We start from the raw sequence: 12576 nt of genomic DNA, 5'->3' as shown, positions 1-12576 counted from the left end.
AAACCTAATCTCTCTAGCTTTGGACTCCCAACCCTGGGGAATAAACCTTGACTGTTCACCCTCTCATGAATTTATAAACGGTCTGTAAGCTCACCCCTCAGCCTCATCCTATTGCTCAAACCGTCAAATCCCGGAAACGTCCTTTTAAATCTTCTCTCTGTACCCTTTCAAGTTCAGCAACTTCTTTCCTATAGCAGGGAGACCAGAACTGAACACTGTATTCCAAACGTGGCCTAACCAATTCCTGTACAACTGTAACGTGACTTCTTAACTCCTATGCTGAATACACTGGCTAATAAAGGCAAGTGTACCAAAGCCTCCTTCAATACCCTGTTTATCTGCGACTCAATCTTCAATGGACTATGAATGGCAACCCCAGGTCTATTTGTTTGGCAACACTCCCCAGAACTATACCATTAAACGTATAAGTCCTGCCCTGATATGCCTTACCAAAATGTCACACTTCACATTTATCTAAATTAAACTCCATTTGTGGCCCGTCACCGCATCTAATCAAGGTTCCATTGTACTTCTTCACTGCCCACTACACCATCAATTTTGATGTCATCTGCAGAATTAATAACCATTCCTCATATAGTCACATCCAAATCATTTGTATAAACGACAAAATCAGTGAATCCAGCAACAATCCCTGCAACACACTGCTGGTCACAGGCCTCCAGTCTGAAAAATAACCCTCTGCCACCACTCTCTGTCTCCTATCTTCAAGTGGCTTTTGTATCCAGGTGGCTAGCTCTCCCTGGATTCCATGTGATTTTACCTGACTAACCAGCCTACCTTGTTGAATGCCTTGCTGAAGTCCATGTAGACAATGTCCACTGCTCTGCCTTCATTAATCATCTTTGTTACTTCTTCAAATAACTCAGTCAAGTTACTGAGACACTATTTCCCACGCAAAATGCCATGTTGACTATCCCTAATCGGTTCTTGCCTCTACAGATGCATATAGATCCTGTTCCTCTGAATTTCCTTCCACTACTCAGAGAGTAGTAAGGGAATGGAACGCTTTGCCTGCAATGGTGGTAGATTCGCCAACTTTAGGTACATTTAAGTCGTCATTGGATAAGCATGTGGACGTACATGGAATAGTGTAGGTTAGATGGGCTCAGATCGGTATGACAGGTCGGCACAACATCGAGGGCCGAAGGCCTGTACTGTGCTGTAATGTTCTATACGTAACTTACCCACTGCTGACCTCAGGCTCACTAGTCTGTTGTTCCCTGGCTTCTCCTTACCACCTTTCTTAAATAATAATACCACATTAGCCAACCTCCAATCTTCTGACACCTCACCTGTGGCTATTGATGTTGCAAGTATCTCAGCAAGGTGCCCAAAATCACTCCTCCAGCTTCCCACAGAGTTCTGGGATATACCTGATCGGATCCTGGGAATTTGTCCACTTTTAAGCATTTTAAGACATCCAGTACCACCACCTCTGTAATATGACCCCATTGTGTCCTTGTTGAGCATTCCCTCACCCGAATTCTACTGGCACCTCATCCAGGTTTTAAATAGTTTTAAATGCTGTCAGCAGGTATGACTCTTGTTAATATTCATACTACTCAGTTGATATCGGTGAAAATGACTGATGTGCTGTTTGTAGAATACATCTACCTATTCAGCTTCTCTGTGTCACAGTAAACAGAGTACCAAGTAAACAAAAAGCCTTCATTTCAACAGCATCTTCACTGCACCCCGACCCAGATTATCCTAAAGCATTTTGCGTCCAGTTTGCACACTGAAATATAATCACCATTTGACCCCTAGGTCTCGTCTTTATGACGCTGGTGTATCCCAGTCTCAACTGGCTGCTGTTTATCATTTGGAATACAGATAGATGGCAGTGTGGCAAGATGTGGGACTGAAATTCCAGCTCACTGGTAATTGCCAGAATCTCTCTGAGAGTGTGTGGATGAATTATTTGACTGTTTGGTAAATCACAATGACACTAACTTCCGATGGATTGACAATGGTGATGGGAACAAATCCTGAGGATATTGAATCCAGTTATATATTCCCCCCCATGACCCTGGCCGGGATTAGTGAGCGCAATACAGGCCAGGAGATAAATCTGGGAGAAGATTTTCATTTTGCTGTCTGCAATACCACCTCACTTTACCATTGATTCCACTGTTTATTGTATTCTCAAAAGTGTTAGGAATAGTACCAGATTAAAAACAGTTTGGACTATGTTTTTATATAATAACTCAAAGTACTGGTGAGATGTGCTATATGTTTTTACAGCTGGGTATTACCTTGCAGGAACGGATTTATGATATCATAGAATTTAGAGCACTTACACTATTGCATTCAATTCTGGTCACTATATTACAGAAAGGATATAGAGACTTTGGAGAGGGCGCAGAAGAGGTTTACCAGGATACTACCTGTTTTAGAGGGTATGAACTATAAGGACAGACTGGACAAACTAGGATTCTTTTCTCTGGAGCAGCTCAGGAGAAATCTAATGGAAATCTTATAAAATTATGAGAGGTATAGATAGGATTGATGGTCAGAATCATTTCCCGAAGTTGAAATGCCTCATATTAGAGGGCATGCGTTAAAGGTGAGGGGGGGAAATTCAAAGGAAATGTGAGGAGCAAGTTGTTCACCCAGAGAGTGGTACCTGTCTGGGTTGCGCTGCTAAGGGTTGTGGTGGAGGCAGAAACGACAGGGGTTTTGAAAGGACTTTTAGACAGGCATGAATGAGCAAGGAATGGAGCGATATGGACAGGCAGAAGAAATTAGCTTAATTTGACTTCATGTTTGGTACAACATTGTGGGCTGAAGGGCCTGTTCTGTGTTCAGATATTACAATACAGAAGATGGCCTTTCGATCCATTTCTCTGCTTTAAAACTCATCTGCCAGGTGTCTGTCCATTTGACCAACTTGTCACTGTCTCATTGAAGTTGCTCAGCATCATCCTCACAATTCACTATTATCCTAGCTTCAACTTCTTTTTTGGGGTGTTGTCCTCAACACCCATCTCTAAATTGTTTATATAAATCAGGAATCACTGATCAATGTGGAACACCATTTTGAACTTGTCTCCAATCTGCGAAGTACAAATTTTTACCAACCCTCTGTTTCCTGTCTTCTACCCAACTTCTAAAGAACCCATCAATCCCAAGCATTCAGTATTTGCTAACATGCCTGCCATGTGGAGCATATCAAATGCTTTCTGAAAGTCCAAATATACAACATCTGCAGCACTATCCTCATCGTGAAAAAATCTCAATTAAGTTTGCCAGAACGACCTGTCCTTGACAAAGCTATGTTGACTGTTTAGTGTTAACTTATTTTTCTCTAAAGGTATATTCACCTTATCCCAAGCTATGACCTCTGTCAGTTGTCCGTAAGCTGGCAGGTCGTTAGTTTCTCCAGAAATGGGTGAGGGGAAAGGGACTCTGAAAGAAATATAGAGATGGGGAGGTGATGCTGGAAGGTGGATAAAGGAGCAGATAGGTGGGCTAGACTGCTTGGCTAGAGGAAACAAAGAGTAGGAATTAATGGGTCCTTGTTAAATTGGCAGGCGGTAACTAGTGGGGTGTCACAGGGATTGATGTTGGGACCCTAGTTATTCACAATATATCTTAATGATTTGGATGAGGGAACAAAATATAACATCTCAAAGTTTACAGATGATACCAAGTTGGGTGGGAGGGTGAACTATGACAAGAATGACCCAGATCTTTCAGCATGATTTGGACAGGTTGGGTGATTGGGCATATCAATGGCAGATGCAGTACAATTTGGATAAATGTGAGATTGCTCACTTTGGAAGCAAAATCAATAAAGCAAATTACTACCTGAACGGCTGTAAATTGGGATGGGGGAGTGTGGAGGGTGGAGTGTGCAGCGGAACCTAGGCTACCTTATGCACCAGTTGCTGTAGGTGAGCATGCAGTTGCAGCAGGCGGTAAAACTGGCAAATGGTACATTGGTCTTCATTGCGAGAGGCTTTGATAACAGGAGCAGGGATGTGTTGTTGCAGTTATATAGGGCCTTGGTGAGACCACACCTGGAATATTGTGTGCAGTTTTGGTATCCTTTTCTGAGGAAAGATGCTTTTGCTCTCAAGGGAGTGCATAGGTTTGCCAGGCTGATTCTGGGGATAGCGGGTCTGATGTATGAGGAGAGATTGACGAGGTTGGGATTGTGTTTGCTGGAGTTCAGACAAATGAAGTGGCGGGGGTGGGGGGGGAATCTCATAGCGATTTATAAAATTCAAACAGACCGGAGAGGATAGATGCAGGGAGGATGTTCCCAATGGTGGGTGTGTCTAGAACCAGGTGTCACAGCCTGAGGACTTGGGGTAGAGCATTTGGGATGGAGATAAGGAGACACTTCTTCACCCAAACAGTGGTGAGCCTGTGGAATTCATTACTACAGGAAGTAGTTGATGCTGAAACATTGAATGTATTCAAGACGCAGCTAGACACAGCGGTTGGGGCAAATGGGATCAAAGGTTATGGGGGGAAAGCAGGATGAGGCTATTGAGTTGGACAATCAGCCATGATCATGATGAATGTCAGAGATGGCTCGAAGGGCAGAATGGCCTCCTCCTGCTCCTATCTTCTATCTTTCTATGTTAATTATTATGAAAGGTACTACAAAAATGAAGTAATATTTCTCCATTGCTCAGTATTGTATCAAACAGTGGGTAACTGTCTGTCCTTTTAGGGCTTTCAGTCTTGCCAGCGAGACATTTTAGATTTTGTCAAGACAACCCTATTACGACTTCTCTGTTTACAGATTCAGCTGCTATACAGATTCTCCATTTTGCACAGGGTCAAGGGGCTCTCTGTTCCACACATACACTCTGCCCCAGGCAGTTACACGGGATGCTCCACCCTGGGAAGGTACACAGTACAGGCAGGTACATGGGGCGCTCCGTCTCAGGCAGATTCCTGGGGTGCTGTGTTCCAGGCAGGTACATAGAGCAGGCAGATACATGAGGTGCTTTGTTCCCAGCAGATACGCGAGGCACTCCACCCCGAGCAGCAACTCCGATGCCCTGAGTGCTTCTGTTTACCTTAGTATTCTTACATTAGGATGGAGAAATAGACCTGGAGTTGGTATTCCTGGTCACTGTCCAGCAGCCCAGATGGAACATGTTTATGCCCTCACAACACTAATAGGGTCGATAGTTGTTGGATTTTCTGTGAAATGTCATTATTCTCTCCTGCAATGAAGCATGACCATTCGGATGAAATTGTGAGCACTGACCATTCCCTAGCTCAGAGTCGCCTGACGTCCTCTCAAAGGAGATAACAAGGTGTAGAGCTGGATGAACACAGCAGGCCAAGCAGCATCAGTGGAGCAGGAAAGCAGAGTTTCAGGCCTAGACTCTTAGGCCCAAAACGTCAGCTTTCCTGCTCCTCTGATGCTGCTTGGCCTGCTGTATTCATCCAGCTCTACACCTTGTTATCTCAGACTCTCCAGCATCTGCAGTTCCTCCCTTCTCTCAAAGGAACCGTTTGGGGAGGTGGGGGTACTTCCATTGTTTTACAAACTGAGTGTAGACTTTGTCGCAAGGAACGAAAATTGGGACATTTTGCTGTGTGTTTAGAAATACACAGTGTTTAGAAACTAATCTGTGGCATTGCATGCCGAGTGCTGGCTGAAGGCTCTGTAATGCCGGGTCCTGGATGGGTTCAGACTTAGGCCAGTCAACACAGACACTAGATTTAGGTTAACGTCTTGTTCTGTCCAAATTTTTGTGTACAACTTTGACATTCCAAATTCTTCCAACTGTAGTTATCACAAAAGGTTTTGATTTAAGTCTGCTTGGTTGTAGTTACGATCTGTGACGAATGGTAACACATTGCCCTCACAGCTATTGCACCAGACGAGGCAGATAATAGAAGTGTGTCAAAATGGTTCGCGGTCAGTTGCATTTTTCAGGCTAAAGGGAACTCTTATGGAATCAGGGCTTCCTTTCTGGCTTATCTATTTTGTACATACAAATAATCAAGTGACAGGCAGGACTAACAAATGACTGAGGCCGAGAGGGGAATTGATTTATTGAATCTGAATGAATTTCCATGAGCTTTAGAGGGGGTGAGATGATATTCAAAGAAAGTGGATACAGATGGGTTCAATGGAGCAGATTGGGATGGGGAGAGAGGCAGTGAATGTAGTGACATGGAAAGGAGAAGTAGTGGCATTTTTTTTGTAAATTAGATTAGAAATACCTACAGTGTGGAAACAGACTCTTCGGCCCAACAAGTCCACACCACCCCTTGGAGCATCTCATCCACACCCATCCCCCTGTAACCAACACACACCCCTAAACACTACGGACAATTTTAGCATGGCCGATCCACCTAGCCTGCACATCTTTGGACTGTGGGAGGAAACCGGAACACCCGGAGGAAACCCACGCAGACACAGGGAGAATGTGCAAACTCTGCACATACAGTTACCCGAGGCTGAAATCGAACCCGGGTCCCTGGTGCTGTGAGGCTGCAGTGCTAACCACTGAGCCACCGTGCCGCCCCCGTATTTGAGGGAGCAGGTTTTTGAAAGACATCAGAGGGTGCTTTATTTGCGCCTTTCTGCCCTCATTGGTTTCCTGTTTGAGATTGTGATTTGTGTCTTTAATGTGAAAGGTATTGCTGATCACCGACCGCTAGCCATGCTGATGGGTTTGTGTTGATTGAGAGCCAGACAGGCATGGCCTCTGCACTGATGCCCCTCTCAATGAAGAAATGTTGCGACTCTTTGCCTGGATCACATTTATGGGATGTGACTAAATGGTGAACAGAAATTCTTGCTATGGACAGTACCCCATTAAAAGCCAGGGGATGTAGGAAGGAAGGGAGACGAGTGGAAGCATTTTGAGGGATGTGCTAAAAGGATTTAATGCTCTTGTTGCCCACAGAGTTCTGCCCAAATGTCATGAACCAGCGCCAAGTGGCTTCCATCAAATACCTCTTGTATAAACGCTTTATGGAGGTAAGTCCCATTCATTCTTGTGTAGGCTACGGATTGGCTGAAGGGTGGCATCAAATGTTTGAAGCTTCCAAGATCTCTGTTTACGCTCTGAACTGAACAATGGTAAGGACAGTTCTGGTTGTGATTGAAACAGCAGCCCCAAGTGTTAGCAACCAACTGGGCATCCACTCTGCCCTCTGTCTGTCTGGCCTTCCCCAGCTTATGCCTTTTTCCTACATATTGAACTCTGGTGTTCCTCTGTCTCCTCTAAATCCTGGACTCTGAACAACATGCAGTTACATGCTGCACTGGCTTTTTCTGAGAATGTACACACTGTGGTCAGATTTATTTGGCTGCAGTGCTCATACTGCCCTTCCCCACTGTGCATATTTTCCAAAAACAACAGGAACTTTACTTCATTGCACTTTCCTTATCTAATTGTACCAACCTATCTGATTGGAATCAACAATGTGACAGATTGGCAGCTTAACCCTGAAAGGTTCTGTTTGCCTTATACAGCCACATGCTCCCTTAGTACATGTAGTGATGACTTTTCCCACAAGCCATTGGGGAAACCTACAGCAGAACTTGTTCATTGATGTGGTGACAATGAATGGTAGTGGGATTAATAGTGATGTGACTGTGAACTGTGGGTAGAGGGCAATGTGAAGGGAGGCAGAGGTCTATGTGTTGTCTTTTCTAACATTATGTTCTTATTCTTCACAGAGAAGCATGAGCGAAGAGAACTGGTCAGAACACATTGAGGTTTGTGTCCTGTCTTCACCGGATTTTCCTATTAGATCTTGTACAGCTTTTGAATGTTTTGACAACATAGGTCAAGTTGGCATTGATCTTATGTGACAGAGTTTTGTTGTTTTGAGCCAGTCGGATGCAATGATAATTGAATATTTCAGTTGTTCCATTGTTGAATGGCACATTGATCATGTTATGAACAGGAAAAGTGAAGGACTTCTGAAATGTATTCAGAAATATTTTCTGAATTTGTATGTTTCCTGGCCAAGGAGGAGGGAGGCATTGTTGGATTCGTACCTGAGGGATGAAGTGGGTCAGGCGGAGACTGTCAGGAAGTGCCTTGTGTTACAGAGAAGGGCAAAGTCGAACACCTCTGATAATTAACCCAAAACACCAGCTGTTATGCTGAGAGTACAGGTTCTCTTCTACTAATTAAACCCAAAACACCCAGAGAAGCTCGCCTTGCCCCTTGTAATCTGTTAAAGCAGCAGTTAAATGAAAGGAATCCTTGATACTCCCTTTATAAGCACCAAGTAACAATTTATTTATTTTACCCTAACAGTGAACGAATAACACAACTACTAACAAATTGAACAATTCCTCTCTAATTACTAACTATTTCCTAATAAAACAGGATTCTAATCATATTAATGTTACAATAGACATTGGTCCCACTTATATAAGTCCAAGTAATAAGAAAACAATAAATTAAAACTTAGTCTCTCAAAGTTCACACACAATGTGTCTTCCAGAATGATTTGCCTTTTCCAGTGTCTTGCCAGCCTTTCTTCTGCTGATCTTGCTATCAAGCAGCATGGTGCAGCTTTGGGGTGGCATGGTGGCTCAGTGGTTAGCACTGCAGCCTCACAGTGCCAGGGACCTGGGTTCAATTCTAGCCTCGGGCGACTGTCTGTGTGGAGTTTACACATTCTCCCTGTGTCTGCGGGGGTTTCTTCCGGGTGCTCCGGTTTCCTTCCACAGTCCAAAGATGTGCAGGCTAGGTGGATTGGCAGTGCTAAATTGCCTGTAGTGTTCAGAGCTGTGTAGGTTATAGGGGTAATGGGTCTGGGTGGGATGCTCCAAGGGGTGGTATAGACATGTTGGGCCAAAGGGCCTGTTTCCACACTGTAGGGAATCTAATCTAAGGACGTTTTCTCTATAATTTCTTCTGTGAGGACTCTTAGCTAGATGTGCTTTGATAGTGCTTTATTTTTAAGAGAGCTTAACGATTCTGTGTAAGAACTATGTTTATTTCTCAGATGGCGGAGTTGCTTTTGCTTCAGATGGCAGGAAGCTGTCATCCTGATTTTCAAAAAAAAAAGCCCCTTCTCATATCCCCGTAATAACACGTCAATTCGGTATAATATGATTGGTTTCAGGTTGTCAAAACCATCTGTTTTAAATTCAACTGGCTCTCATTCGCTAAGTGCTTGGTTTAAGTTAATTGTCTGAGTCTAGCTTTTGCCAAAACTTCAAAACAAGACTGCTGTTTTACCTGCAAACTGTAAGGCTTTTTGATACACTTATTTCAGTTTGGGGCTCTCTGTACAGTGCTTGCAAACTTCCAAGCACAAAAGTATAATCTTTTAAAGGGACCACAACTACTTTTCCCCGCTATCATTTTCACAAACAAATTCTAACTTCCTGCCTCCCAATTTATGAGTATCCCACACAACGTCGTAACACAGAGTAATAGTGATCTTAGCATTGATTATTTATTGAGAATTTATAGACAGCAATCTAGAAGAGAAATACTGATTTCAGTGGAATGAGGAAGGATCTTAGATCAATTGCATACAAGAACAGGCAGGTGGAAATATAGTGGAGTAATTGACATTCTTTGAAGACCATTTAAGAGAAGAACCTAAGTTTCTGGAGAAACTGTAGGTTTGGAAGAGAGAAATGGAGTAAATGTTTTAGCCTGATATAGCTCTATTTCAGAGCACCAGCTTTTGCTCAAAGAATGTTTGCATACAGTTCAGATGCATTGGTCCAGGGGACAATGAAGAGTTAGAAAATGGGATGGCAGATTTCATCTTAATAATAAAATCTTGCAGTTCTGTCCCTGACAGCAGTCTGGTGCATCTATGCCACACATAAACTGGATTAAGTGGGATGTTTCCTAGATTTTGTTTTACAAAGAACAAAGAAAATTACAGCACAGGAATGGGCCCTTCGGCCCTCCGAGCCGGCACCAATCCAGATCCTCTGTCTAAACCTGTCACCTATTTTCCAATGGTCTGTATCCCTCTGCTCCCTGCCCATTCATGTACCTGTTTAGATACATCTTAAATGATGCCATCGTGCCCGCCTCTACCATCTCCGCTGGCAACGCGTTCCAGGCACCCACCACCCTCTACCTAAAGCACTTTCCACGCATATCTCCCTTAAACTGTTCCCCTTTCACCTTGAAATCATGATCCCTAGTAATTGAGTCCCCCACTCTGGGGGGGAAAAAGCTTCTTGCTATCCACCCTGTTTATACCTCTAATGATTTTGTAGACCTCAATCAGGTCTCCTGTCAACCTCCGTCTTTCTAATGGAAATAAACCTAATCTACTCAACCTTTCTTCATAACTAGTGCCCTCCATACCAGGTAACACCTGGTGAACCTCCTCTGCACCGTCTCCAAAGCATTCACATCCTTTTGGTAATCTGATGACCAGAACTGTACGCAGTATTCCAAATGTGGTTGAACCAAAGTCGTATACAACTGTAACATGACCTGCCAACTGTTGTACTCAATACCCCATCCGATGAATGAAAGCATGCCATATGCCTCCTTGACCAGGCTATCCACCTGTGTTGCCACCTTCAGGTTACAATGGACCTGAACACCCAGATCTCTCTGTGCAGCAATTTTCCCCAGGGCTTTTCCAAGCTTTTTCATTTTGGTGAGAAGGAAGGGCAAAAAGTGCAGAGATACAAGTCACAATTTTCCAAACTACCTTAAATGCAAATGTGTACCTAAGGTTGTAAATGCTACACCCTTGTTCAAAAGGGGAGATGGATAACATAGTGCTTGCAGCCCACCTTAATGTCAGTGATAAGGAAAGTTTTAGGAGCAATCATAGGGGCAAAGGAAAGGTTATAGCACAGAAAGAGACCATGCTGTCTATCATGTCTGTACCAGCTGAATAAACTAGCTCCCCATTCCAATCCCCTTTCCAGCACCTGCTGTGTAGCTTTGCAGGTTGCAGCACTTCAGATGTAGACCCAGTCACGGTTCAATGAGTTGAGGATCTCTCTCTCTCTCAACCACCAAAAACAGTAGTGAACTCCAGACACTAACCATCCTCTGGACCAACATGTTGTTTTTCTCATGTCCCCTTTAATCTTTCTGAAATCATCTGGGGGAGAAATATCAGTTACTTGGAAAGTATGGACTAAAAGGAAAGCCATCATAGATTTGTGTAGTGATAAGATTCCTGAAGAAGGGCCCTGACCTGAAACATCAGCTGTCTTGCTCCTCTGATGCTGCCTGGCCTGCTGTGTTCCTCCAGCTCCACACTGTTATCGCTGACTCCAGCATCTGCAGTTCTTGCTATCTCATAGATTTATTTGGCAGAAGTTGTGTTTGGCTAACCTGTTTGAGATTTTTGATGAGTAAATTGAGAAGATTGATATGACGGCTGTGCTATGTATATGGACACAAAAGTACCACAGGTTGGACCTATTGGCAAAATTGAAATATATGGGATAAAATTGGCTGAAGCAAGAGAAATAAATATGGTGAAGGCATAGAAGGCAGAGTTGAATAGCTGTTTTTCAGATCTAAATGGCATTTCAAAGGCGCAGTAATGTGACTATGGCTGGTTTTATTATGATGTGGGAGGTGCTGGTGTTGGACGGGGATGGACCAGGTCAGAGGGGCAGCACTTCGAAAGCTTGTGATTTCAGATAAACCTGTTGGACTATAATCTGGTATCGTCAGACTTCTGACCTGGTTTTGTTACACAATGGGTTAGCAAAGTGCAGGGCACAAGATCAAAACATGGTGACAGGAAAGCTGGAAGTACAGTTTGTCCTCATCTCCCTTTGTGAAGAGTAGATGGCCGAGTGGTATTAATACTGGACTATTAATCCAGAGACCCAGACAATGTTCTGAGCATCCCAGTTTGAATCCCATCATGGCAAATGGTAGAATTTTAATTCGTTAGAAATTTGGAATTAAGAGGCTAATGAAATATTTAGGGAAGGAAAATGCCATTCTTACCTGGACAGACAGAAATGTGGTTAATTCTTAACTGCCATCTGAACATTAAATGCTGACCTAGCCAACAATGTTCAGATCCCATGAATAGGACAAAATTCCCTCTGTGGAAAACCATTGAGCCCTTTGAGTTTGCACTGACCATGTGAAAAACATCCCATTTGACTCGCTTATTCCCATAACCCAATATTTACCGTGGCTCATCATTGTAGCCCACATATTCCTGGACGCTGTGGGCAGTTTAGCATGGCCAATCCATGTAACCTACACATCTTTGGACTCTGGGAGGAAACTGGAGCACCTGGAGGAACTCCATGCAGACACTGGGAGAGAGTGCAAACCCCATGTCCAAACTCCAATGTGCAAATTCCGCCCTAGGATGGAATCAAACCTGGGACCTTGGCTAACCACTGTGCCAATGTGCTGCCCTGACTGAAGATGAGCAAGCAGAGCTCACTTGGGATTTGAACCCAGGACCAGTCACTTACCTGCAAAGTGCAATCCCCAAAGCAAGAATCATACCCCTTGACTATTGAGACTTTGACTGAATGAATGAAAAAAAGTGAGGAAAAAGAAACAAAGATTGGTATGACATTGGTATGAAAGTAATGTGAAGGCTTTGGTGAGGGTATGGGGGAGGAAAAAGAGA

At 43.6% G+C, this 12576-nt stretch overlaps 1 protein-coding gene across 3 annotated transcripts in view; it reads left to right on the top strand.

Annotated features, from left to right (window-relative positions):
* The window catches only part of exd3 (exonuclease 3'-5' domain containing 3), a 644822-nt gene that overhangs the window by 371830 nt on the left and 260416 nt on the right, over positions 1-12576 (top strand). For all 3 annotated transcript variants that reach the window (XM_059638357.1, XM_059638356.1, XM_048558801.2), the window contains 2 exons: positions 6909-6982; positions 7688-7726. In XM_059638357.1, the coding sequence (XP_059494340.1) occupies positions 6909-6982; positions 7688-7726 (113 nt within the window). The remainder of the gene's footprint in view (positions 1-6908; positions 6983-7687; positions 7727-12576) is intronic.

The sequence above is a fragment of the Stegostoma tigrinum genome, chromosome 29 (assembly GCF_030684315.1).
Source record: "Stegostoma tigrinum isolate sSteTig4 chromosome 29, sSteTig4.hap1, whole genome shotgun sequence".
Lineage (NCBI taxonomy): Eukaryota > Metazoa > Chordata > Chondrichthyes > Orectolobiformes > Stegostomatidae > Stegostoma > Stegostoma tigrinum.
This window is presented reverse-complemented; position numbering and strand designations above follow the sequence as displayed.